The following is a 27,522-nucleotide window of genomic DNA, read 5'->3' on the forward strand; positions in this document are numbered from 1 at the left end:
TCACTTGATTATAAGTTTTGTTCTTGAAATTTGTGTTCAAGTTTCATCCTGGACGACGCCCAAATAATTTTGAAAACAATATGTATTTTGGTACGGTTGGTTAAGTATTTCACAATTGGCACGGATTTCTGCGTGTGTGTGTGTGTTACTGATGTTGGTGCACTGCACGAGAGCCGCAACATGAATTTATCTTTCCCAACAAAACAAAACTTACCATTGTAAACCCGAAAGACAACCAGCCATCTCCTTGTTTTAATTTGGTTTTTGCATAGTGTGTCCCTGCGCAAGAGAAAACAAAATAGTTATGGCAGAAGTTGAATTCGCCGCCCATTTTGAAATAAGTCGCAACGTTGCTTCAGTTTTGTGAGGCGGCTTCAGTCGCCATTTGCTATTTCTTTGTCGTGTGTGAAACTGGTGGTGTGCATCTCACTCGTGAAATATTGGGCACATCAGGCAACCATAGTAAAGTAATACTTTAGTGAATGTTTCGCCAAGAAAACATTGTTAACATTCACCACCACCCGAAACTTTAATTTGAGAATACCTAATATTTGAAACTCCTTTTCCAATTACAAAATGAATGGTACGTTATTAAGGAAAAACTATAAGAAGTAATAATTTTCAGTCTTTGCTTTTTTTTCTTCTACATTTTAGAGAATTTCACAAGTTGTGAAGCAGACATTGTGGGGTATCTGCTCTTGTGCTCTCACCTCCATGCCAGATGGCCATTAAGAAGGACCATAAATGTGTGGTAATATTACTTTTCCACATTCCACTATTGCATTATTCTTTGCCATTATTGTTATCTCATACCGTGAACGCAAGAAGAGTTTATTTGCTTGCTATTATGGACGGTAACTTGTGTCCCTAAAAGTAAGCACGACAGGCACATTGAGATAATGGATATTGCGACCTTCATGCATTTTTAAAAAGCCATTAAGCCAAACTGCTCAACCATGCAGTCAGGCTTTGTACTAAAAAAAAAATCAAAATTAATGAAATAAACCAAGCTTTTCATTTCAATCATTTCAGGATTGTGGAGACAAACATTGTGGTTCCAACGGTTTCCTTAGTTAGGCAAGTCATTTAATAATGCTTGGTGTTACAACTATTTTTAAAATTATTTTCAATAACAATTTTTCTATTCAGAATATTAGCAGCTTCTGAGCACTGAGAAAAGATTGTTACTGATGTAGAGTTTTGAATGGTGGACCTCACAGTCCATGACAGAAACGAATAGGACAGAAAACTCCATCTTCATCACTAACAAAGAAAAGGCCTATTTTTAGATTGGTTTAACGCGTGCAGTCTGGCGTCTGCACGCGCAAAAATTTATTTCATTCTGATCTACTTTTTTCTGTCTTTTTTCTTTCACAAGGTAAGTGTTTCCTTGTATTTGTAGTGTTGTTGTAAGAATTCTGGCTACATAAAACCAACACCTGTTCAGAAAGCTTCAGTTGCAGGTATTCTTGCCAAAATAGATTTAATTGCTTGTGCTGTCACGGGCTCCGGCAAAACGGTAATCCAATTAATTAACGCTGTATAATTTGGGACCTTGATGCCCTCGTACTGGCTTGATTCGAATGGGTCGTCATGAACTTGGTTAGTTGAAGTAAAAGTAATTTTGAGTGGGCACTTTGGTGATTGCGACTATGGAAAGGTCCAATTGCGTTTTAGATACTGAACAAACCCTTCGTGTTATTCGTTGATTAAGTCATCTAAAATTTTTACATTTTTTCATGCAGGCGGCGTACTTGGCACCAGTTATGAACATATTGTTAGAACAAGGTGTTGCTGGTGCGTCTCATGCCATGGGGCAAAAGCCAGAAGTTGTAATTGTGTCACCCACTCGTGAATTGGCCATTCAAATTCACCGCGAGAAATGTAAATTCTCCTACAATTCGGTATGAAAGTCTGATTATATATGGAGGAACTGTCAAGAGCCATCAACGGCCAAATCTTCAAGCTGGGTGCAATATTCTTGTCACGACCGCTAAGGATCGCCTTCTTGCAGCATTTAGCGCGTCTCAAACTCAAACTATGTCTAAGCGTACCGGACCAACTTGACGACCCCATATTTACTGACCGAATACCCAGGCTCATCCGTAACTTGATCGTTTCCCTCTTTTCCAGCACCATCCATGTAAGAAATCGTTTAATTTTTAAATGATAAGAAAAGAATACTAAACGCAGTTGTTTAATTGTTTCGAAAATGTCATGTTCCGGAAGAGCAACGAATTCGAGATTATGTCTGCAAACCGCCACTGGGTAACACACGGCTCTAGTGCACTATGATACGACGCGCTGAAGAAGACTCTGCCGGCTGGCATGGAATGGACGGACTGATCGATCCTGATGCACCAACCAGAAGCGGTGGAGGTGTTGGCTTCACCTTCTTATCTCGAATTTCTCGGCGGACTCATTCCTCTCCTCAAGGTTGTCTTTTCAATTACATTTCTCTCCCCCACATTCTTTATTTATTATCATCGTTGCTTTCGCCATTAAAAAAAACGATTATTTATACGATATCTTTAGGGTAAGCCAACGTCGAGAATAAGGCCAGAGTTTGTTATTTACGATCCGCGTAAGCTCTCCAGCAACGACATGAGTAAAAGTCAGCCTTTGTTAAACAAGAGCTCCGAATTGCTGTTAGCTCCTCCACCTACATCGGCCAGCAAATTCCAGCAATTGCTTAGTCCTGGCCTTAGACGTAAATTCAGGCTAAATCGTCCCACTGCTGGACAGCACTGGGCTGATTCAGATTGCGAAACGGACGATAGTTGCTTATCTTGATCAGATTGCGTACAAGACGTCATTGTAACACCTGCAACCGCGTCAAATGTCATTGGGCGTGGTCGATTTACGTGATTCTTCACATGGAACTGAAGTAGAAGGGCCATCCATTTCAATCTGCCCGTCGGACGAAGAAGATAATTCGAAAGGCAATAGAGAATCATCGAACCGACAACATCCGCCCATAGTTCCACCGACGACACCTAATTTACGATTGAAACGGAAAACCGGAATGAGCCGAATGGAACCCCCAGCTTTACCGACTCATCATCGACGAGCTGTTCAACATCAACCTCAGACGACACCCGACGAAATGTTACGGATCGAGTGGAACTCTGACTCGCGGATCATATTGTTAACACCGACCGTTAGATGGCGTTTAAAGCGTTGGGCATCCCGCAATAGCGTCTGCAATCAGCAACAATAGCAATTGGCCTTACAGTAGAAGAAGAAAGAGTCGCCCACTGGATTCTAGTCCTGTTGTTGGTAGCAAATTAAATATAAAATTTGAAATAGTAAATTCACTTTAAATGCTTTTTAATTCAATCTCAAATCAATAACTGAATACTATCTGAATAATAGGCAATTGCTCATGTCTCCATTGCTAGCCAGACGTTTTTGTTTTTGGAAAATATCGTTTTGCTTCTGTTGCCGCCACTGCAACGGCTATGGAAAGCTCAGACGAAGATAACGATGATCCTCAGACCACAACAGTCCATAATTTTCACAATCTTGAGAGTTTCCTGAAAGCTCAGCTGCTCAATAAGGTAATGGTGGTCATCAGTTCTCATCGACATAGATTTCGATTAAATATGTTAGTTACCACAGACATGGATAGCTGAAAAGAATTCAACTAATGATGAAGGCGAGCCACCAGCTCAGGCGAGACGAAGATGTGAGTTTGTCTTGAACAACAAAGCCCCGTTGTGGAACAAACACATTCAAGTTTATCAGTTGGACTTTGGAGGGAGAGTGACCCAAGAATCTGCGGAAGATTTCCAGATTGAATTCAAAGGAAAACAGGTAGTTTATTATCAGCTGAGGCTTTATACTAAGGTGCATTGATGATGTTCTAATTGGAATTGATTGACAGGTTATGCAGTTTGGCAGAATCGATGGGAATGCCTACACGTTAGATTTTCAGTATCCTTTCTCAGCTGTCCGGGTTTTTGCTGTGGCATTGGTGAATCAACGATTGAAATAAAAATGGAATTTGAATAAATCTGTCCAGAGATGGTCAATATGCCTCTTGTGATATTTAACATTATAACTGAATTATTTCACGTCATTCCTTTGTTTATTATGAAAGTTTTCAATATACGTTAATGAATGGGAAGATGGATAAAATGGACATTACATTTCCTGCAAGATGAGACCGACAGGTATCTAACACAATGCTGTTGAATTGTGAGTACAAATCATGTAAATTGTGTGACACCATTAAGGTTTTAAGAAATAAAAAATAGGAACATAGTAGTTTTAAATAACGAGACTGTTTTTTAGAAATACAGTCTTATTTTTTACGTTTATGGGGCATGTTACTCGTGGCGTTCGTAGCGGGAGTTTTTGGAAACATAGAGAATCGGGCTTATTTTTCACAGTTATGGGCCACGTTACCCGTGGCGTTCGTAGCGGGATTTTTGGAACTACAGAAAACGCATGATATAAACGTTAGGCAGTAGTCATAACGTAGGTTGCGTTAGGAAGGTGTATTTGAGTTTCCATCATCTCAACAGTGTTTTATTTTGGTTTTTTAATTGTGGTTGTTACCTCTACGTAAAAAATTGTTTTATAACAATCACGACGAATTTGAATTACTCCGAAATAATAACTTTCAGGTAAAAAAAAAACTGAAGTTTCGACATCATCGCTGAATTGCGAGTTCAAATCATGTATTGTTATGGCAATATCTAGGTTTCAAACATTAATTTTAAAATATAAGAAAAGTCGGGCTTAGTTTTTTTGTCGGGCTTATTTTAAAATCTGATAAAATTGAATTTCCGCTAGATGGCGATGCAAGTTCATCAGCCGTAGTGTCAGAAATCAAACTAATTTGTGCTCGAAGAAGTTCAAGCGAATCAAATGGTGTGTCAAAAAGTGTTTTCCTTTTTTGTGTTGATCAAGTGAAGCTTATCATTGGATTACTTTTTGTGTAACAGGTAATTATGTGGTGAACTATCATCATACTTCCTACTGAATTCCATCATCAACTATCCATCATACTTTTCTCATGCTCGTGAAGAGGTACTAGACATATATTTTCCAATAAGCATCCCATTGCCATTCTTCTGCTGTTGAGAAGTAGCTCGTCAAACCAATATTGCAAAGGATGCTGGCATGCAGTCTTCTTGTCATTTCGACTGAGCCTTTCAAGTAGCGTGATTTTGAGTTGAAGAGTGAGGTATTAGACTTATATTTTAGCATTCAGTGTTACAATTGCCATAATTCTGCTTTTATTTTTAGCCTGCAACTAGAATTGCAAAGAATGCTGGCCCAAAAAAGATCATTCTTCGCAAGCTCATCATTGTGTGTAAGTTTGAATGTGATGGGAAGTGCAGCATATGCCTCACAACTGTGTTGAAAACGATTGGAAACCACAAATTCAGCAGTATTCTTATTATTTCTACCTTGCCAGTCTCCACACTTTGACGTGAACCTCAACACCACTATGCCTCAGTATTTTAAGTTTCTTTTTTCTTTAGTATTACCTTTTTTAAACTTAATATCTTATTATAGGACTACCAAGCCTGCCTCATCATCCGAAAAATTGCTGGCCCTGCAAACTACCCAGTCTACGGACATCAAGCCTAAGTAAAAAAAGGCCCTTCTTCACCTCGCCCGTCATCGTTTCGCCCGTCGTCCCGTCATCGCTTCGCCCGTCGTCCCGTCATCGCTTTGCCCGTCGTCCCGTCATCGCTTTGCCCGTCGTCCCGTCATCGCTTCGCCTGTCACCGCTTCGCCCATCGCCGCCTAATGGTCGCCTCGTCTTCGCCTCGTGGTCTTCGTGGGTTCGTTGTTATTTTATGTAATGTATAGTGTGCTAATTAACAGGTTGGCTGCCACGCCCCATTTTGGTCCCCTTTTTTTTTTTAGCTTGATAGGGACGGGCCGCGCTGCTCTACCCATGGTCTATGTGCCGTGGGGTGGAGCTGTCGCCACTGCCCAAGATTCGCCGTAAGGCGCACCCAGGCAATGCACCATAGGGCCTCTCTTTTTCCGATGCGATGCTTGGTTGCCAGGGGGTGTGCATTCCCCTAATGGCTTCCAACATCGCGTCAGCCCGGACCATAGTGTCCCCCTCTATCGCCATCCTTCAGATGGCGATGTAGTACAGTAGTTGTAGGGGCGTGGCAGCCAACCTGTTAGTTGTATTGTGTATTGTATGTATGTTGTATATTGTATTGTCATGTAAAGTGGTGGAATAGTGGGTGGAAGGAGGGACAATAAAAAATTTTATCATTTAGTTCGCATTGTATTTAATTATGTAGCTGATAGCTGAGTTGGGGTTTGAACACCAAGACCTCTGTCATGCTATCCCGATACTATACCATTAAGCTACCATTGACGTTCATTAGTAGGTAGATAGTACTATAGAACCGTGTCTGCTGGGTACACGTAGATAGGCATTCAAAGTCCAATCATTGTTACGGTACTTACAACCGTTGTAATGTCATTCCCTATTAAATTCATTTAAGTTATTAATTGAATATCTACTCAGACTAGAATCGAACCATAATCATTCGGCATACTGTGCCAATGCTCAACCATTGAGCTATGAGTAATATGTGTTACGTCTCTATTTTTCGTTGTAATTCAGGGGAACATATAAACACTTGTAATAATATTGTTTAATGGTCCTAACATAAATATAACTCTTGTTCATCATTCAATTCACTCGACTGAGAATCGATCCCAATGCTTTCGGATTACTAATCCTATGCTCTACCGCTGAGCCATGAATATTATTTGATTTGTTCCACCAGTCCATGCCATTTGGAGGTCAACTTCTGGACTTGTAAATTTTTTGAATGATTATACTTCTTCCTGGGTGTGTTTGCGGCAATTGATACAGGAAACCTGTGGTCACTTTCGTTTAACTTTTGTTAGTAAATGTCACTCCGATGGAATAAATAAACGTTGGTTTAAGAACCACGGATTTGCAGGGGTTTGAACCTCTAACTTTTGGCTTCGGAATCAGATGCTTTACCATTTATGCAACTGCGACACTCAATATTTTTATTTTACCACATGATTTGTGGGATGGATTTCACGGACATTTAAAAATCACTTTCTGGATTCACTACAGTCATTTAAATTATCAAAGATTTCGTTTCTACCTGTTAAGATGTATAATTTTTTATTACATATGTTTCCACTCTGTTTCCTTTATTTTCTCACGTAGAAAACAGATCACCGAAACGTGCCTACGACATAGATATAGAATTGCATTAGATATTCTACCACCAAGTTACCGAGTAAATCGTTTCTTAGAGTTAAAAAGTAACATAACACATTTTACTGGCTATCAATGTATTTAAAAAATTAGAAATGATTTATTGATTCACATGGATTTGATTATATTTTATATCCGAATGTATGTATTTCTTGGATAATTCCAACATTATTTCCAATTTATTCAAAATTTTATTTTCCTCCTTTTTTTGTAATTTATTAACAAATTGGTGCTGGCTTTAAATATTTTTGTAAATATATATACTAATAATTTGTAAATTGTTAGCTGTTTATAATTTCTCATAACAATTTAAAAGTTTTGTTCCCGTCAGTGAAAAGCATTTATAATATTAGTTTCATCTTTTACAGTCATCCAACAATTTAAATCCGAAAAATATTAATTAATTAATATTTTATAATTAACAATGTGATATTTACCAATTTGTTATGAATTTTACTTATCTAATTGTTACAATGTTTTAAAATTACTTATCTTAGTCCATTTGCAAACAAACTGCATTTTCTAACGTTAAATTGCTGATGAATTTAACAGCTCCATACAAGACAAAATACTAGGTGATATTTAATTAATATAACACACCTGTTATTGGCTGCGTGAAAGTTAATAATGGAATAGTAACAAATACTAAAGCTGCTAACCAACGGCCAGCCACGGAATGGCGATTGGAAAACAACCAAGAAACTATTAAACATTTTAGGTAACAATTGCACAAAATTCTCACATAATTATACAAATTTTCATAATTTCTTAATATTTGCAACGACTTCGAACAGCAAACGGATTCGAACATTTTTCTTCTACCCTCTTAATTTCCAATAACTTTCCTCTCCGTATACCATCCTTTCAAATTGATCTAGATAGTAATAAAACAATTGGTTAGTATAATATCGTGCTCTTGAAATTGAAAAGTTTTTTCTTTAATCGATTGCGAACAGGACGACGGGCTGGGAAGGAGTACGATAATTTAAATGTAAATGTCTATATTCGACTAGACGATTATATCAAGTCTTCCATCAACGTCCCTATAATAGTGCAACTTGTGCGATGATACTTTTACTAACCTAATTGGTGATGATTAATCCAAGAAATCTCTTTCGCTTAACAAATGATCCGACTATATGAAGATTATTATCAATCTTTGCCATACTACTTCCATCAGAGAAAGACACACCTGTTTTAAATATCACTAGACTATGATTACTGCTTGAATAATATCAAGTTCTCGACTGGCAAAACAACACCTACAAATGACATGAAAACATTCAATTGTTTGACAAATAAATAATTGCCCCATTCATCGCTCACAACTTCGATACAATAAACCGGAATTCTCCAATCTGCATAGTAGTTGACTCCGCAACAATAATCTGTTAAATAAAACATTTACAAGTATACGACACAAATGGTGAAATATTGTAAATTAATACCTACCGTATGTATTAGTAGTATAATATATGATAGGAAAAGTAGTATTTAGTAGTTTAACCCTGATGAAAACAATTCACGTAACGACAAATTAGGCCCAGCTACGAATAAATAAGAAAAAATGGAACTTAATAACGACATCAAAACGCGAATGGTGTAGTCCTTGCTTTCATCACATTCACTACTACGGTGCCTACGTTGGGCGTCTTCAATAATCTGCCGACAGATGACAGACTGAAAACAGATGTGCAGGGTACATTCACACGGCAATGTAACAACCATTTCAAAGACAGAAATCCCATCCTCACAGCTGTTAAAACCCCAACAAACAAATTGTTTCAAGTAATAGGAATAGAAGCATTTAAAACAATACATACAAAAAAATATTAAAACTCGCTACCTTTCATGTTTTTAGTCAGATTTCCATTTTGTCCCATATCAAACAAGCTCTCATTCCATTCCACCTATCATTCCCGATCCGAATAATCGTCGTATATGTATAGCAGATGCAAATTCCCGGAACAATCATCTAATCCACCTACGAACAATAGGTCTCCACTTTCAAGCAAGTATTACACCATCACCACTCATATCAGATAAAAATTAATATACAAACCTATTCCCTGGTGGTTATGTGCGTAACTATCCTTATCCATTAACACTCGGATATCTCAATCCTCCTTGCCGTGCAATTTATGCAACAAAACATCTTAGGAAGGAGCAGCTCAGTACCTACCAAATCAGGGAACACGAGCACAGTTAGTAGCAAGTACGCTAATTAAAACTGCCAACTAAACTCAACTGCTGACGGGCGTCCGACAAAGATGAACTTCACGACGTTGACCTTCAACAACAGATTTGCTACTACGGCCGTTGAAAGAAAATAGACGTACGTGCTTTTGTTTAATCGTTTTTTTTAGAAGATGGTATGGAAATGGAACAAGACCTTTTTTCTTCACCAACCACCTTCAGTCCAACAGGTTTATTTGAGTTGTCATCTTCATGGCTGTTAAGTCTGCAACATGAATTAGGTTAATATTTAAAAAAATAGAAACATAAAAAAAAAAAGAAATGGAGGCTGAACAGCAATCTAATCTAAATACCTTTTACATGAATACCATTATGGCTTGTGTAACTTTCACATCCATTTGTTAAACACCACCCGTTTGTCCAATGCAACAGCAACATTGACAACATTTCAATTGGCAACATGATCCATCTCACCCCACAGTAAATGACAACCATATACGAGCTAGATTTAGATATCCGTGCTTTCTTCTTCAACAATGTTCTTTACCCTAAAAAAAAAACGTAATTCAATATTTTTCTCAAATACCTTTATTAGTTATTAAATTCACCTAGAATTCTTACTTTGTTCTAACTTACACCCGCTGACCACTGAAATGAGCGACTCCAAATCCTTCCTCTAATCAGCCTGCTCTCCTCAAAATTTATTGGTTGACGGCAAGAGTTCGGCCATCTTTCCCTCAAAATGGCGGGGCGAGAAAATAGTTCCAGCAACTTTTCCCCCAAACGTTTTATAACACTAGTTCTACACTTGTGTACCAAAATTTTCTTTTTTCACAATCCTCAACATACCTCTACTATCCCTAGGAAATCTACAACGGTCGAACTGCTGATTTGTCATGTTGTGTGCTGAGAATGTCAAAGGACTGTTACCAACATGGGTTTCCGTTTAACCTCGTAAATCTATACAAGAAAAGAACAAGCTAACGGGCATTCTTTTCGCTAACGGCCCGTCCCCCCATGTAATGGTTGCATCAAGATACTTCCGCAATTATATATATTCTAACATATATGTAATTGTATATTCTAATTATCTATATATTCTAATATATAGAATTGCAAATGAAGCCAATTGACCCAACAATAAATTAGACCCAACTACAAATAAAAAAGAAAAAAAAATGGAAATTAAGAACATTAAAACATGATTGGTGTAGTACCTACTTTCAACACATTCCCTGCTACAGTGCTTATGTTGGGCGTCTTCAATAGTCTGCTGGGCCGGCCTTGTACAGTTGACAGTAACACTAAAAGCAATATTGGAAATAAATATTAAAAAAAAAAGAGAACAGCAACAGTTCAAATGAAATATAACATTACTGAAACACAAGGGTGGTAGAAGATCTCAATCCACCATTCCAGCCAATGACAATGATGATTTATGAGGAGATTGACCTGAACCTCAGGAATAATAACTCTTGTATGAAGAACTGAGCAACCATTCACTCATGAGCTTATACATGTACGTTGACCATGCTTGGCAGAGAAACCATTTTACGTTCAGGCAGTTTTAGGCGGGAAGTTCACAGATAAAGCAAATGCTTTCCACCTAATACGTTTAGAAAGTTATCAACATAATTAACTATTGGCTTTAAATTTCTAAATTATATTGCACTTAACGACTAGCTAAAACCTTTAATATAACCAATTACCGAATAGTTTTCTGATTCCAAAGTGGGGAAGCCGAAAGACGCTCTTGCAGGACCAGGACAATGTCCAGAACGCGTGTCAGCCATTCCGAGTGGTGGTTCTTCACTGAGAGTTGAATGCTCTCCCTAGCTAAGCAAGTAACCGTGCCGCATGTCGCCATTTTTGGACTATTTAGTAGGAAGGGGAAAGTGTTGCCAGATGCTAGCAAATATTTGTTTCATTTTTATTACTTTTACAAAATATCTTTAATACGTATAAATTAATATTTATCTAGTTTATGGAAATTTTGTAAATGCAACGTCAAAAAAATATTGTGCTTTACGTACGAGAACGTTAAAACTTAAAAATCTGACAGCGTCGAGTATGACTAGTCTGTGATGTACGGTGCCAAATTTGTCAACAAATCTTGTGAATCCGAAAAGTGAATTGAATATTCATCTGAAGTAACAGTAGGGATTTTGCCCTCGAAGAACGGTACTTTCCACAGGCTGGCCTCAGCATATTAGGACTTTGCTGGACACGAAAGCTTCATTTGAGCAGTTTAACCTTTGTTGGTATTTGCAATCGCCATTTCAGAGGGAGTAAATAAACAATTAACCGTTAAAGAACAACGGGTTTGCAGAGATTTGATCCACTGACTTTTGGCTTTTGAAGCACATGCTTTACCAAGTAGCTAACTGCGTAGTTTGGTAACTCAACGTTTCAAAATATTCTTATTACTACCCGTTTAGATGTATAATTGCTACATATTTTTACACTCTACAACCTTGTTTGGCTCATGTAGGAACAGATCACAGTAACGTGCATTTAACAGAAACATATTGCCTTGCTGTGCAGAATTGCATATTTACTGACTAGTTCAAAACAAGTGTGATCAAATGATCATGCCGATGTCAATTAGATAAAAGAATTGTCAATTGGTGTAATATTTAAATTGGAGTGTTGTGTGTCGTCTAAATTGTGTTGCGAGCTGAAAGTGGTAGCCATGAATCTTATTCTCATTGAATTTTGTAGAAGGTAAAATGTACACTGGAAAATTTGTGCGTCGATCACCAAGTTCGTCCGTCAAGAGATACGTGAACCCAAATATCTGGTACGTTTAAAATTTAGTCATGTTATTTGAGTAAACTCGAGTAATTTCAAAGCAACACGATTAAATATCGTTTCACGAAACGTTTGAAAGTCAGTAAAATTTCCTTGCCACGTATCTCCCTGTCAAAAACAGTTTGGATATCAAAAGCATCGAGTTGTGTGTGCCTTTCGGAAGGTAAACAACGACTGCTACTCGCCAGAATGAGTTCAACTCCAAACTTAAATCTAGATAACCTTAAGACATTTGTTGAGGTATGTGTACAAATTGTCTGCCTCGCGTTGCCTCCTGGCAATCTAGCTGATGGTTCTCTGATACGGACTGGTGAAAGTCAGAGTTTTTCTACTACGTGTCTTATCACTACATAATGTCTTTTTACTTTTGAAATTTCCTTCAAAATGAGTCATTCAATCATTTTGCGAACAGTTAAACATAGGATAAAGGAGAATGTATAACGTACCAACTGGAGAAGAAAATATATCAAAAATAAAACAACGCATCGCAAAAAAAAACCTTGAGTTATTTTTGGAATATTTCATTTTATTCTGTATTGATCCATCACTTTTAGTTTTTATTCTTTTGTCAAGGAAAAATGGGTTCGGTTTTTCATGTTTTTTTCAGTTTTTAGGATCAACTAGCATCACCTTAAATTTAAAGAAACGAAGAGGAAAAGACATGAGAAAGATGACCAAGAAACCGAAATGCTGTTGGATTCCCAAAAGAAGAGAAAGGAAGAGGCAAAGTCAACGTGAAAAAAGAGAACCAGAGGCGCGATTAATTCGTGAAAAAGGAGAACAGGAAACCGATTGCGAGGATCCATGACGGGCTATCGTTCATGGTTTTTGGAACAGTTTGCCAACGGCCTTGAGACTTGCTTTCGCAATCTGGGAAATACGCTGAAACTAGGAAGAAATGGCGTTTGCGCTATTTCCTGCAGATAACATCAGATAAATGGATTCTTAAATTACTACTGCAACTGACCTCTTTTTTTGAACGAATGTCTTTTCAAAACACCATAAAGGCATTTAAACCAGTTTATACAGTACTTTACTCGGCATTTCATTCTAAGCCTCTGTGCGAAGACGAAAGGATGGGACATCAATTCTCCGGGACAATGCGATCATTTCTTCTTATTTTGACGCTGTCTACGTGCTGTCTCATGGCTGCTCCACCTGATCTTCAAGCAAGAATTGAACAACTTGAGAAAAACTATGTGAGTCCACATTCATATCTTTTCTTGTTGCATCGATTCATAATGTTTGTCTTACGTATTCGCTGACAGGTCGAAATTAAAGAACATTTGCAAGCCAAAATTATTGATTTGGAGATGAAAGTCGGTCGACTGGAAGCCAAAATTGAAATACAAGATTCACTTTTGGCTGTTCTAGAAAAAGGACATGACCCTTTGAAAGAGAATGTCGAAATCCGTCGTCAGATCGCAACTCATCGTACTTGCCATGAAATCGTCGCCGCCAATCCGTCGTCCCCATCCGGTATGTACTGGATTGATCCAGACGGCCATGGCATCGGTGATCCACCAATCCACGTTCATTGTGACATAAAGGCAGCCGAGGCGAATGGTGGTAACTGGAAGTTTGATCCTGTCAAAGGCACAACATCCATTTTGCATGACAGCCAGTCGAAAATGGGCATTGGAAATTGCACAGAACCTGGATGTTACTCGAGGCTAATCAATTATTATGCAAGCGATAGACAAATCGACGCGTTGAGGCAATTGTCCGAAAACTGCGCACAAATCATCGTGGTATTTCGATTAAAGCTCTGATTTGTGGGAAATGTCGTTGTTTTAAAACTCGTCGTTGATGTTGCAGCTCCATTGCAGGAATTTGCCGTTCAACTACAATGGGACCGCCTATTCTTGGTATTACTACAAAAACGGCAAAAGGGAAACGTTTCACCGGAACAACTGCCACGAACTCGTTGACAAAAACCATTCTGAGAAGTGTACGTGCGATCTATTTATTTGAATAAAAAAACGCGTTGGCAATTCAAATCGGGGCTGGAATTTAGTTTCGATACACGGTCGTGGTCTTCAACCTGTTATGCGCCTCCATTATAGCAATCCGCTTAATGGCTCCTTCCAGTACCAAGTGACGCCGTTCCGATGTCATGGAAAGGCAAAAACGGAGGCGAAAACGGAGGCGAAAACGGAGGCAGAAACAGAGGCAATGCCGAGATCGTGCGAAGATTTGCGGCGGATGGGGCACACTCTCAACGGGATCTACTCAGTCAGGGGAGACAAACAAATAGAAACGGTTTTCTGCCAATTTGATAAACTACCTAATGAACCAGGTAGGTGAATAGTAGTCACGTCTTTGATTTAATTAACTGTCATTTTGGTAAATCTGCAAAGGAGGTATGTCAAAATCAAATTCTTGAAAAATTCTTGTTTTCCAAATTACAGGGAAAAAAAAGGCAAAAAAAGGCAAAGATTTTAAACGTTATTATATTTCAGGTTTCCAGAAGAAGATTGGATATCAAGACATAAAAACAAGGCCAATATACTTCTACGTACAGAAAGACAAACATTTTTCGCAAAGTGACGTTCCACTTCCGTTTGAGCGTAGCTTAGTCAACATTGGAGGAGCCATGGATTTGCCAAGCGGCGTATTCACAGCACCCGTCAACGGAACTTACTTCTTTTCTTTTACTGGACTCGCGCAATTTCCTATGGTTCCAGTTCCAGTGCTAAGGGAACTAGGCGCGAACCTTTATAAAAATGGTGAAAGAATAGCAATCAGTCAAGTTAACAAAGGCCAGCTATATCCGGATAATCTAAATCCAATCACCGTTCAAAGTATTGTACGTTTGCAAGCCGGAGACAAAGTATGGATCCAGATAAGTATTGGGATCAATGGGGGATTTCTATACGACGACAGGCATGCGGAAGTGAACCCGGGTGCACACACGAATTTTAATGGGTGGCTTTTGGAAGAAGAAATTTAAGCAACGCAAACGTTTTCCACAACCCAGTGTGCCAGCAAATACTACGACCACAAACAAAAGGCACCAACGAACATGAAAAGTCCTTCAAATCCCATTATCAATGTACGTTCATGTCTCTGTAGGGACATTGTAGTCTTGCAAACAGCAATTACCTGGCTGTTTTACCAACTGCACATGTGTGAATTTCATTCTATATGATTGATGAACATGTTTTTGCCATCCCTGTTTATTTTCAGGATTGATTTGCGTGATGGAAACTGAGCATGATGAAATAATGTTTCTTTTTATTTTTACTTTATATTTCCTAGTTGTCGATTCTCTGCAATACAAAACTCTGTTCAGTAACATTGGTTTGGCCTATGCAACGATGTTTGTTGATACCTTAAAAAATCATCAGCATCAGAAACTGATTTCTTAATTATTCGAAATTCTTAAATTCAATTCACAGTATGAAATTCAGTTCAACATTTCATAATTCCATTGCCATTTTTTCGCGATTAATTATTTTATTTTGTTTCTAGCGTGAGTTGGCAATGCTGTCGAGGAACTGGAGTGGGGAGGGTAAATAAAGCACCAAATTGCGCTCACCAACTGACCAGTTTCACCATTGCCATTTTAACTGACAGCCACAAAGGATGTGTTACCTGTCGCTTTCTACTCGTCTAACTTTCTGTTTCCGTATTGTAAGGGTTTCAGTGTTCAAGACGAAAGTTTTCAGGGACAATCGACTGACAAAAAATTAAGTTTTCAAATTAGATGATGTATCAAGCGTAAAGAAAAACGACGATGGCAAGTCGGTCAGCTGATTGTGAATTATTTGGCGCCCTCGACGGGAATGCAGCAACCACGACCCAATCGCCCGGTGTAAAGCAGATAGTTCATCGATGGCTGTGCTGCGTTTGAATGCAATTCGTAACGGAGGAAGTTCTCTGCTCCATTTCCAGGTTAGTTTTTAGCTAGTTTTTTTTTATTTTGTTTTGCATGTGTCATCGTACAATGACATCTCTGAAGGGCCTAAAATCTCGACCCCTCTCCTCTCCCAGTTATATGGCTGTGATTTTTTTTCAAGTTGTAACCGTTTATTTTTTTGTTTTCCTTTTACTGATTTGCCAGAGATCCTTGAAAATGATGCAGTGTAAGAATGCACTGATTACGTCTTTTTTTTGCCTATTCATGGTCGGCATTGTCTTCCAGTCCTTTTTTTTTCTGACCATGTTTCGCCATTTTGGGCTCCATTTCTGCTTCGATGTCGCCGTAGAGTGAGGTTTGACATTGCATTGTTCGAACTGACGAACAATGCAAGGGGCCTGCGTTTGCCAGAAATGGGGAAACAGGTGGCTTGGCAGAATCGTTTGAAAAACAATCACTCTTTCTTGCCGACTTGATTTGATTGATTTTTCGCATTTTGTTTTCCCAAACTTTTGAAGGTCACACCAGGAAAAGTGGCATTTGCTCGGTAGATGTCTACTCGTTTAAAAAATCGTAAAATCAATTGTATACATGCAGATGATTTGGTTAAAAACAAATGGATAGAATAGTATAGCATATAGTAGGAGGGTTTTAAAAACTTATTTAAGTAATTGTATTATTAAATGGCTGTGTTGTTGATGTGAACTACACACTTTTTCAATTTGCTAAATCTTTATCGGTGTATACAGCCTTTGTCAATGTTTTTTTGTTTTTACTTGCTTTTACTTTTTTTTTTCTTTTTTTAATGGTTTGCTAAATTGCAACACAGCTGGCAAGAAAAGATTTGATTGTCAAGTTTGACGGTCGTACTGTTTTCACGTGAAAATTTCTTTCATTTGACTAGCGGAATTGTTAAACGATCGCAGTTAGCTCTACCGGCAAAAGCGGTTTCTCATTTGCCTTTAAGATGACGAAGAAAATTGGGGGTTTTTATTCACCATTCGAGATATAATTTTTTTATTGTTTATTAAGGTTCTTTATTGCTCTGATTGTTTTCCTGAATGAGCTCCATTACAGTTTGCTAGAAGCTTGAAATGAAATGAACTACTTATCCAATGAGAGAAGAGGCTTGTTGAACCGATATTGAATCACTTGTTTTTTGCTTTGATACTTTCTTTTATTTTAATGTCGTTTGCGCACATAGAATTTATAAATTGTCGAATGAGTCGCAATCAACATGGCTAAAGGAGTCATAAATTGATAAGACTCTATGACGATGTAGTCTTTATTTTTATTTTTGAAAGTCCGTCGGCCTGAGCAATACACCCAAGAAAGCGGGATTTTTGAGTTTTCAAGGAGTAAATGGCAAAATTATTCCGAGTATACAACAGTCGCCATATTTTATTTTCCGTTAAAGTGCATTGCATCGCCAAGAGTCATGATGAGTCATGATACAACATGAAGTGCTTCGTCGAGCAGTTTTAGGATTTCGTCCTTGTTGCTAATCTTATCATTATCGCGTAAATAACTTTGAGCATTCCTTCCATCATTGTCCTTTGCATTCACATCAATTCCCAGTTGGATTAAAAGTGGAATGGCGTCAATTAAATTAGGGCTTGAATTTGATCCACACAAATAATGGAGCGCATTCCTTCCATCAAAATCCTTTGCATTCACATCAATTCCCAGTTGGATTAAGAGTTGAATGGCGTCAATTAAATTTGGGCTTGAATTTGATTCACACAAATAATGGAGCGCATTGCTTCCCCTCTCGTTCTTTGCATTCACATCGTTTCCCAGTTGGATTAAGAGTTGAATGGCGTCAATTAAATTTGGGCTTGAAATTGATTTACACAAAAAATGGAGCGCATTGCTTCCCCTCTCGTCCTTTGCATTCACATCGATTCCCAGTTGGATTAAGAGTTGAATGGCGTCAATTAAATTTGGGCTTAAAATGAGTTCACACAAATAATGGAGCGCATTCTTTCCCCATTTGTCCTTTGCATTCACATCGATTCCCAGTTGGATTAAGAGTTGAATGGCGTCAATTAAATTTGGGCTTGAATTTAACCAACACAAAGAATGGAGCGCATTCTTTCCCCATTTGTTCTTTGCATTCACATCGATTCCCAGTTGGATTAAGAGTTGAATGGCGTCAATTAAATTTGGGCTTGAATTAAACAAACACAAATGATGGAGCGCATTGCTTCCTAAATCGTCCTTTGCATTCACATCAATTCCCAGTTGGATTAAGAGTTGAATGGCGTCAATTAAATTTGGGCTTGAATTTGATTGACACAAATAATGGAGCATATTATTACCATATTTGCCCTTTGCATTCACATCGATTCCAAGGCGAATTAAGTCGTTGATTCTTCCAACTAGATCAGCCGAAGTGTAACCAGCAAAAAGTTGTCGAAATTCTGTTTCTTTTTCAGTCAACTAAATTGGTGAAATTCACAATTGTTTACGTTGTTAATTCCTCACTGATAAAAAATATTACTTTATTCTTAATGGATGCCAGTTGATTGACGACTTCTGTCGAATTCATTCTTTTTTCCGTATCATATTCCAACATTTTCGTTAGTAAGTCATTCTCATAATATTTGCGCAGTTCGCCATCAATTTCTGAAATTTAGCACCCGATTGTTTATAAATAGAAGAGTAAAATAGAATTGAAGTTAAAAATTGGCATTACTCGTCATATTCACTGGATTATTTTCAATGATGTTCTTGTGAATTTCAGTTTCACTTGAGCCGAATAAATGTTCTCCCTCCAAAAAAATATAACCGTAGACAATGCCGAGAACGAACACATCGCTCTTGACGGTGCCCCAAAACTTATTATTTTTCACGTTTTGATCGTTGTTGAGTTTTTCCAGCACTTCGGGTGCGTACCAAGTTCTCGTTCCTCTCACTCCAGTCCACGAGTGAAGTCCCTTTTCGTTTACGGATTTGGCCAGTCCAAAATCAGACCATTTCATTATTATATTTTCATATTTTCCAGGCTTTCGCATAATGAGGATGTTTTCCGGTTTAATGTCCCGATGTATTAAATTCTTTGAATGGATGTATTCCAGGCCTGTGGCTAATTGACGGAATATTTCGATAGGAGGTAGTATACGTTCGTTGTATTTTTTGGGATTATCCTCCTTCAGAAAAAGTTGATCTAAAGAAGCGACACATAATTCCAATGCGTAGTACCTTTAACGCGAGAACGAAAAAAACAAATCAATTTTGGAATCATTTTGTTATTTAAAGTCATAAAAAAAATGTCTTGCATAAAGTCGTTGTCCGTTTCATAATGAAGAAGTTTGACGATGTTCGGATGATCCAATTTTAGCATTGCGTCTTCTTCTCTTTTGTCCACATGACGCATTTCAACTCTTTTGACTGCAACTTCACGACCTCCGAACTTCCCTTTGTTTACCATACCAAAGCCACCTTCCCCTATTGGTTGTTGGCGGTCGAACCAAATTTTCATCTCTTTGTTAAATTTATTTTGCGAATAATAAAACGCATTCCATCCAGCGTTGTCCGGCAGCATCATATCCACTCCGAATTTAGTCAAAATACCAACTGCGTCGACTAAATTTGGGGTTGAATTGTATCGACATAGATAATGGAGCGCATTCGATCCATCGTCGGTTATTGCCTTTGCGTCGATTCCGGATTGATTCAAGACTTCAATTCCGTTAATTAAGGTTTGGCTTGAATGGTATCGACACAAATAATGAATGGCATTCATTCCATAGTTGTCCCTTGCATTCACGTCGACACCGCTTTTGATTACGAGTTGAATTGCGTCGGTAAATTTTGGGTTTGAATAGTTACGACACAAAAGATGGAGCACATTCGTTTCGTCTTTGTCCTTTGCGTTCACGTTAATTCCGAACTGAATTAATTCTTCTATTTTTCCCGTGAGATCCTCGCGAATCACGCCCACACAGTTCAAGCAATTCTTTTTCTTTTCCAGTGAGCTAATTGATAAATTGACATTTGCATACGAATGCTCGACTTGCTTTAAATTCATTATACCTTATCCTTGATCGACTGCAATTGAATGAGAACTTTTTCCGATGTTATTCTTTCATTGGGATCGTTTCTCAACATTTTTTCGAACAGGTCATTCTCGTAACAGTCGCGCAATTTGCCATCCATTTCTAGGTATAGCAATCAATTCTTTTTATCAGAAAATAATATCATTATAGTATATCAGGTATTACTTTGCATGTTAATGGGATCTCCTTTAACTATGTTTTCGGCAATTTTATTTTCGATGGAACCGTAGAGATGTTCGCCATTCAAGAGTAAATTACCGAAAACAAGTCCCATTGCAAACACGTCGCTCTCGATGCTTACTGGATAACTGGTTTCATCTACATTTCCTGTAGGGCTTTTCTTCTTTTTTTTTTTCAATCGAAGCCACTCGGGGGCTAACCATGCCTTATTGCTTCTGATAGGACTGGTTTGCTTTGCTTCACTGACACTTCTGATCAGTCCAAAATTTGTCCATTTGAGAGTTATCTCATCTTGGCCAGCAGGTTCCTCCGCAATCAGGACATTTTCTGGTTTGATGTCTCCATGAACTAAATTATTTGAATGGAGGTATTCGAGACCAGAAGCTAATTGTAGCAAACCATCGATATGATGTGGCATACGTCCCTTGTATTTTCTGGCATCATCCGACTTCAAGAACAGCTGATCTAAAGTGTCCAAACACGGGCCCAATGCATAGTACCTGGTAACATTTTAACGAAAACAAAATCAAATCCTTGTTGATATCGTACTGTTCTAAATTCTAAAAAATAAGAAATGCCCTACAAATAGACATAGTCACTTTCACGCTCATGAAGTTTGACGATGTTTGGATGATTTAACTCTAGCAAAGCTCTTTCTTCTTTACTTTGGTGCCTATGATGCACTCGAAATTTTTTCGTTTGAACATCGCCAACTCTGAACTTTCCGCCAAACGCTTGACCTGAACCATCCACCATATTTCCGATGCTCGCCAAATACTGAATAGTTCCGCAATGTTACAGTTTTTCAAATGACTTTGTTGCGATGGCTTCCGTTCAGACCTAAGCAAATGACCAACGCCTTTACTTGATAACGTTTATCTTGAACCTGACAATACTGTGTAATCTACTGACCAGGTTTATCGGTAGTGAAACGCGTCTCTTACACAACGATTCGAGAACAACAAAAATTAATGATGAACTTTTCGATCCTGAATAAGCATGGCATTCCTTTCGCTATGATTGTCTCTATAATATTAAATTCTCGATCACCCTTTCCTTATTTTTATTGTTTTATGCGGCTATAATTTGTGGTGGTTTTTGGATCTGAAATATTGCCATTGTTGGTTGTGGATGTATTCATCATCTTTGTATTACCATGATAACAATGTGTTTATCTTCCTGGTGTCATCACCGAAAATAGGCCACTACCCGTATCGATGACCAAGTGCTTCCCCCAACCCCCTTTTCGCCTTTGTTTGCTTGGTACGTATTTTTGTTTTGCTTTTGCTGCTCCTGTTAACAGGAGACGTTCCTCTAATTTAAATTCACGATAAAACATGTAACTGTTTCCGTTAATCGCGTTTCGACAAAATGAACTGAATTAACCGGTTAATCATTTCATCACATTGTTTTCTACGTTGTGGATCTTTTCTACACATTTTGACTATATTACAAAAAGATTGCTAACAGTGTCAATCAGTTTTCAACTTGTTGACGTCAGTGCTATATCTGTAGCAGCTAACTAGGAGCAATAACGCGATTTTTTAACTTATCAGCCGGGAATTTTCTTTTAGCCAATTCATCCATTATCTTGACGTGTGTTGACGCGTTTTGGCCCCCCCCCCCCCCCCCAACCTGATGAAGCATGAATAGCAGACGGGAGTGACACCTCATGGTCAAGTGCTTTACGACAACAGGATTACAGCCAATGAAACGTTTGACACCCAAGCCATCAGAATCATGGATGCGTAAATACTTAAAGAAATAGTACGTATCTATTCTCGATTTTCTTGCAAAAATAAAAGGTCTTCAAAGAGCTTACGAAAAATTCGCTTCCGCACTTCAGGTAATAATCTTTTATGGTGCTGATCTGTTCCAGATATTGGGTAAACTTTCAGGTATGACGATTCGAATCGAAGGCTTGTGCAGAGCAGAGAACTCACTTCAGAGTCTTTTTTAATGGCAGGCTGTTGGTTTTTAGAATTGAAATTCTTGCTGGAAATTGAGCATGATGAAATAATGTTTTCTTGAATTCTTTTTATTTTTACCTTATATTTCCTAGTTGACGATTCTCTTCAATACAAAACTCTGTTAAGTGACATTGGTTTGGCGAATGCAACGCTGTTTGTTGATATCTTAAAAATTCAGCAGCTTCAGAACCTGATTTCTTAATCATTCGAAATTCTTAAATACAATTTGCAATATGAAATTCAGCCCAACATTTCATAATTCTATCGCCATCTTTTTCCGATTAATTGTTTTATTTGGTGCATAGCTTGTGTTGGCAATGCTGTCGAGGAGCTGGGGTAAGAAAAGCGCCAAATTCCGCTGACCAACTGATGAGTTTCATCATTGCCATTTTAACTGATATCCACAAAGGATGTGCTATGTGTCGCTTTCTACTCGTCTCTATTTCTGTTTCCGTATTATAAGGGTTTCAGTGTTGAAGACAAAAGCTTTCAGTCGCAATCGGCTGACAAACAATTTAGTGTTCAAATTAGATGATGTATCAAGTGTAACTTGAGGCAATGGACCACCTGGATGAAATGCTGCTGAATAATGTGTAGACTGGCTATTGAGACGGTCAGCTGATCGAGAATGATTTGGCGCCTTCGACGGGAATGCATCAACCACGACTTCCGTGCAGTGAAAACTAGTTCATCGATGGATGTGCTGCGTTTGAATGCAATTCATAACGGAGCAAGTTCTCTGCTCTTTTTCCAGGTTAGTTTTTAGATATTTTTTTTGCTTTCGTTTTGTATGTATCGTCGCACAATGACATATCAAAGGGCCTAAAATGTCGACCCCACCCCTCTCTCAGTTATTTAGCTGTTATTTTTTTCAAATTGCAACCGTTTATTTTTTTGTTTTTCTTTCATTGATTTGCGAGAAATCCCTGAAAATGATGCAATGTAAGAATGCACTGATTCCGTCTTTTTTTCGCCCTTGGTCGGCCTTGTTTTCAAGTCCTTTTTTTCTGGCCATTTTGACGCCATTTTTGCTTCGATGGTGCCATAGAGTGAGAGGTATCGTTGACATTGTATTGCTCGTACTGACGAACAATGCAAGTGGCCTGTTTTTTTGTTTGAAGTGGGGAAACAGCTGATTTCCCAATCATCAGATGGCTTGGCAGAATCTTTATTAGAACCGTCTCTTTCGTGACGACGTCATTTGATTGTTTTTTCCCATTTTGTTTTCCCAATGTTTTGAAAGTCACACCAGAAAAAGTGGCATTTTCTTGGTAGATGTCTGCTCGTTTAAAAAATCGTAAAATCAACTTTATACTATGAATATTTTATTATGAAATGAAAAACTTTATCCAAAGAGAAAAGAGGCTTGTTAAACCAATATTGAATCACACTGCTGTTTTTTATGCTTTGATTTTTCCTTTCATTTTAAAGATGTTTGCCCACATAGAATTTTTAATCATCAAATGAGTCGCAATCAACTTGGGGTAAAGGAATAATACATTGGCAAAACTCTCGGCGATGCGGACATTTCCGGGGTTCTATTCTGGTGTATTTCTGAAAGTGAAGTGAGAAAGTAGGAAATTTGAATTTTGTAATGGTAAAAGATATAAGCAATTAGACTATGCGACAGTCGCCATATTTTTTTTTCCGTCGTTAAAATGCATTGCGTCGCCAAGAGATGAGTTATGATTCAAACAAGAAGTGCTTCGTCGAGCAGTTTTAGGATTTCGTCCTTGTTGTACATCCTATAATTATAGCGTACATAATTTCGTGCATCGTGGCCATTGGATATGACACGAGTTCCCAATTGGAGTAAGAGTTGAATGGCGTCAATTAAATTTGGGCTTGAATTCCATTCAAACAAATAATGGAGCGCATTGCTTCCCGAATAGTCCTTTGCATTCACATCAATTCCCAGTTGGATCAAGAGTTGAATGGCGTCAATTAAATTTGGGCATGAATTCCGTGTACACAAATAATGGAGCGCATTCCTTTCGTTATCGTCCTTTGCATTCACATCAATTCCATTTTGGATTAAGAGTTGAATGGTGTCAATTAAATTTGGGCTTGAATTTGATTCACACAAATAATGGAGCGCATTCTTTCCCCACTTATCCTTTGCATTCACATCAATTCCCAGTTGGATTAAAAGTTGAATGGCGTCAATTAAATTTGGGCTTGAATTTGTTTTACACAAATAATGGAGCGCATTCCTTTTGTTATCGTCTTTTACATTCACATCAATTCCCAGTTGGATTAAAAGTTGAATGGCGTCAATTAAATTTGGGCTTGAATTTGATTTACACAAATGATCAAGCGCATTCCATCCATCATTGTCCTTTGCATTCATATCGATTCCAATGCGAATGAAGTCGTTGGCTGTTCCTTTTAGATCAGACAAAGAGCCACGAGCACAAAGTTGTCGAAATTCTTCTTCTTTTTTAGTCAGCTAAATTGGAGAAATGTACGATTGTTTACGTTGCTACTTCCCCCCTTACTAAAAAATTATATTACCTTTTTCGTGATGGATTCCAGTTGTTTGACGACTTCTTTCGAACTAACTCTTTTATCCGGATCGTCTTCCAACATTTTCGTTAGTAAGTCATCCTCATAATATTTGCGCAATTCGGCATCAATATCTAGAATTAAGCCACCAGTTGTTTAATAGATAGAAGAGTAAAATAATATGGAATTAAATTGGAATTACTCTTCATATTCACCGCACGTCCTCCAATTATGTTATCATGAATTTCATTTTCTTTTTCGCTTGAACCGAACAGATGTTCTCCCTCCAAGAAAAGATATCCGAAAACGAGGCCGAGGACAAACACATCGCTCTTTACTGTGCCTCTTTTCTTTTCTGCCTCTTCATCCTCTTTTTTTTTATTTTTGTTCAAGAATAAGTTTAACACCTCCGGGGCGTACCAGTTTTTGGTTCCTTCCCGTCCAGTCCATGTTTATGATCCCCGTTCAGTAACCTTTTTTGCCAGCCCAAAATCAGCCCATTTGATTATTGTCTTTTCATCGTGGCCTGGAGATCGCTTAATTAGAACGTTGTTCGGCTTAATGTCTCGATGAATTAAATTCTTTGAATGGATGTATGCCAGGCCTGTAGCTAATTGCTGGAAAACCTCGATTTGACGTGGCATAGGTCCTTTGTATTTTTTGGGATCATCCGACTTCAGGAAAACTTGATCTAAGGAAGCGTAACATAATTCCAATGCGTAGTACCTGTTACACGTCAACGAAAACAAAAAAAAAATCTACTTTGAAATCATATTGTTGTTTTAAACTAGAGAAAAAAGTCATACATAAAGTCGTTGTCTTTTTCACAGTGAAGAAGTTTGACGATGTTTGGATGATCTAACTTCAGCATTGCTTCTTCTTCTATTTTGTCCACGTGACGCATTTCAACTCTTTTTACTGCCACTTCACGACCTCCGAACTTCCCTTTAAATACCATACCAAAGCCACCTTGCCCTATTGGGTTTTCACGGTCGAACCAAATTTTCATCTCTTTCTTATCTTTATTTTGCAAATAGTATAACGCACCCCATCCAGCGTTGTCCGGCACCATCATACTCACTCCGAATGTATCCAAAACACCGATTACGTCGAGTAAATTTGGGTTTGAATTGTATCGACATAAATAATGGAGCCCATTTGATCCATCGTTGCTTTTTGCGTTCGCATCGATTCCGAGTTGAATTAAAATTTGAATTGCGTCGATTAAGTTTTGGCTTGATTGATATTGACACAAATAATGAATGGCATTCATTCCATTCCTGTCTCTTGCATTTACGTCGATTCCACTTTTGACCACGAGTTGAATTGCGTCGGTTAATTTTGGGTTTGAATAGTACCGACACAAAAGATGAAGTGCATTCCTTCCGTCTTTATCCTTTGCGTTCACGTTAATCCCGAACTGAATTAATTCTTTTATTTTTCCCGTTAGATCCGATCGCGAATCACGCCCACACAATTCAAGCAATTCTTTTTCTTTTCCAGTGAGCTAAATTGAATAAATTGACATTTGCATAATGCGATTAGTCGACTTGCCTTAAATTCATTATACCTCATCCTTGATGGAATGTAATTGAACGTCTCCTTCTTTCGATGGCATTCTTTTATTGGGGTCGTATTCCCACATTTTTTCCAACAGGTCGGGGGAAAATGAGACGAAAAGACTTCAACTTTTAATAACTTGCGTCTGACCACAAATGAACAACTGCAATCTCAAATCGAAACTGAACCACTCCTGCCCGCCGCTACCTTCCCTATTCAAAAGATAGATGAAAAGATAACGTGAATAGTTCAATAACAAAGTCAGTTAGCTGGCCGCTAACGGATGGGTTTTGGGCAGAAGACGTTTATCAGAGACGTCCATTCGGTTTACGCGTGATTGTCCAATTTTGGGTTGAGTTACAACCTAATCCTAGCGTTAGTACTCGTCAGTGACTCGAAATCCTCGTGACAATACAGTATTATCTATAGCCAGGTTTATCAGTAGTGACAAGCGTTTCTTGCACAACGATTCGAGATTAACAGAAAATAATTATAAACTTTTCGATTTAGAATAAGTATGGGATTCCGTTTGCCATCATTGGCTCTATATACAATAAGTACTACCCCTATGTACAATAAGTACAGTAAGCTCTGATGAAGTTCGTTGTTTGTATCGAAAACTTGTGCTGAGCATAGGACTTCAATTTCTTTTCTATTGGCAGGCTCTTTGTTTCGTGGCTGCAATTTCCGTTCGGTGTGTGGCATTCTTCAGGTATGTCTTTTCCACTACGCTACTTTTACATAATATGTAAGGGATGAAAAATATAAACATCAGAGCATTGGGATATGAATTACAGTGATTATTGTTATTTCTGACATTGTTAAATTTGTTGCTTTCGTTTGTTTCTTGAAGCAGTTTCTAATTGTTGATCACCTTCAGGTTTCGTTGGCATTCAGTACAGAAAATTCACAACATTGGACTGGGAGTACCAGCATCCGCCGACATGATTAAATGTTTTCTAAAATTTGTTTTACGTTCTTTTCTAGTAAACAATTCTTTTCAATACAAAACTGCTAAGTGAATTCTCAAATAAAATTCTATTCCAGATGGGAAATTTATTAACATTTCATATTTCCATCGCGATCTTTTACAGAGTAATTGTTTTACTTTGTATTTTAAATTTATTCTTA

At 38.0% G+C, this 27,522-nt stretch overlaps 4 protein-coding genes, 3 long non-coding RNA genes and 1 pseudogene across 13 annotated transcripts; 4 read left to right on the top strand and 4 right to left on the bottom strand.

The window, feature by feature from the left end:
* Positions 1-391: 391 nt before the first annotated feature.
* Positions 392-1,077, top strand: LOC130685365 (uncharacterized). Its single transcript, XR_008999599.2, has 3 exons — positions 392-583; positions 655-751; positions 1,033-1,077. It is a non-coding gene; the product is annotated as an uncharacterized LOC130685365 (long non-coding RNA).
* Positions 1,078-1,924: 847 nt separating this feature from the next.
* Positions 1,925-4,122, top strand: LOC130704290 (uncharacterized; annotated as a pseudogene).
* An 829-nt stretch (positions 4,123-4,951) lies between these two features.
* Positions 4,952-5,769, top strand: LOC130685434 (uncharacterized). Of its 2 annotated transcripts, XR_008999606.1 has the most exons (4): positions 4,952-5,037; positions 5,099-5,194; positions 5,257-5,469; positions 5,530-5,769. It is a non-coding gene; the product is annotated as an uncharacterized LOC130685434 (long non-coding RNA). The 2 variants fall into 2 exon arrangements; XR_009421308.1 differs by having other exon boundaries at positions 5,033-5,194.
* A 2,062-nt stretch (positions 5,770-7,831) lies between these two features.
* On the bottom strand, positions 7,832-11,261 carry LOC130685191 (uncharacterized). Of its 4 annotated transcripts, none has more exons than XR_008999567.2 (11): positions 11,152-11,261; positions 10,820-11,048; positions 10,660-10,746; positions 10,292-10,402; positions 10,064-10,178; positions 9,796-9,990; positions 9,495-9,707; positions 9,309-9,424; positions 9,093-9,230; positions 8,329-9,002; positions 7,832-8,120 (listed from the first exon to the last, which is right to left on the bottom strand). It is a non-coding gene; the product is annotated as an uncharacterized LOC130685191 (long non-coding RNA). The 4 variants fall into 4 exon arrangements; XR_009421305.1 differs by having other exon boundaries at positions 7,833-8,120; positions 10,051-10,213; positions 10,664-10,746; XR_008999558.2 differs by having other exon boundaries at positions 7,835-8,120; positions 10,064-10,213.
* A 319-nt stretch (positions 11,262-11,580) lies between these two features.
* Positions 11,581-15,516, top strand: LOC130703833 (uncharacterized). 3 transcript variants are annotated; one of them, XM_057525387.1, is made up of 7 exons: positions 11,581-11,838; positions 12,164-12,242; positions 12,666-13,452; positions 13,522-14,004; positions 14,072-14,204; positions 14,271-14,552; positions 14,716-15,516. In XM_057525387.1, the coding sequence occupies exons 3-7, from the start codon at positions 13,237-13,239 to the stop codon at positions 15,204-15,206; spliced, it is 1,605 nt and encodes a 534-aa protein (XP_057381370.1). In that variant the 5' UTR covers positions 11,581-11,838; positions 12,164-12,242; positions 12,666-13,236; the 3' UTR covers positions 15,207-15,516. The 3 variants fall into 3 exon arrangements, with proteins under 3 accessions (XP_057381370.1, XP_057381444.1, XP_057381301.1); XM_057525461.1 differs by having other exon boundaries at positions 12,861-13,452; XM_057525318.1 differs by having other exon boundaries at positions 12,164-13,452.
* Positions 15,517-17,105: 1,589 nt separating this feature from the next.
* LOC130703614 (death-associated protein kinase 1-like) lies at positions 17,106-26,530 on the bottom strand. The gene is made up of 5 exons (XM_057525147.2): positions 26,402-26,530; positions 25,638-26,338; positions 18,814-19,319; positions 18,619-18,743; positions 17,106-18,557 (listed from the first exon to the last, which is right to left on the bottom strand). Exons 1-5 carry the CDS (start codon positions 26,474-26,476, stop codon positions 17,562-17,564), a joined length of 2,403 nt encoding a protein of 800 aa, XP_057381130.1. The 5' UTR covers positions 26,477-26,530; the 3' UTR covers positions 17,106-17,561.
* On the bottom strand, positions 20,133-21,171 carry LOC132088088 (calcium-dependent protein kinase 2-like). Its single transcript, XM_059495790.1, has 3 exons — positions 20,940-21,171; positions 20,342-20,856; positions 20,133-20,278 (listed from the first exon to the last, which is right to left on the bottom strand). Exons 1-3 carry the CDS (start codon positions 21,110-21,112, stop codon positions 20,148-20,150), a joined length of 819 nt encoding a protein of 272 aa, XP_059351773.1. The 5' UTR covers positions 21,113-21,171; the 3' UTR covers positions 20,133-20,147.
* On the bottom strand, positions 23,693-25,287 carry LOC130704199 (putative ankyrin repeat protein RF_0381). The gene is made up of 3 exons (XM_057525699.2): positions 25,034-25,287; positions 24,841-24,965; positions 23,693-24,775 (listed from the first exon to the last, which is right to left on the bottom strand). Exons 1-3 carry the CDS (start codon positions 25,038-25,040, stop codon positions 24,017-24,019), a joined length of 891 nt encoding a protein of 296 aa, XP_057381682.1. The 5' UTR covers positions 25,041-25,287; the 3' UTR covers positions 23,693-24,016.
* Positions 26,531-27,522: the final 992 nt, after the last annotated feature.

The sequence above is a fragment of the Daphnia carinata genome, chromosome 6 (genome assembly GCF_022539665.2).
Source record: "Daphnia carinata strain CSIRO-1 chromosome 6, CSIRO_AGI_Dcar_HiC_V3, whole genome shotgun sequence".
Classification (NCBI taxonomy): Eukaryota; Metazoa; Arthropoda; class Branchiopoda; order Diplostraca; family Daphniidae; genus Daphnia; species Daphnia carinata.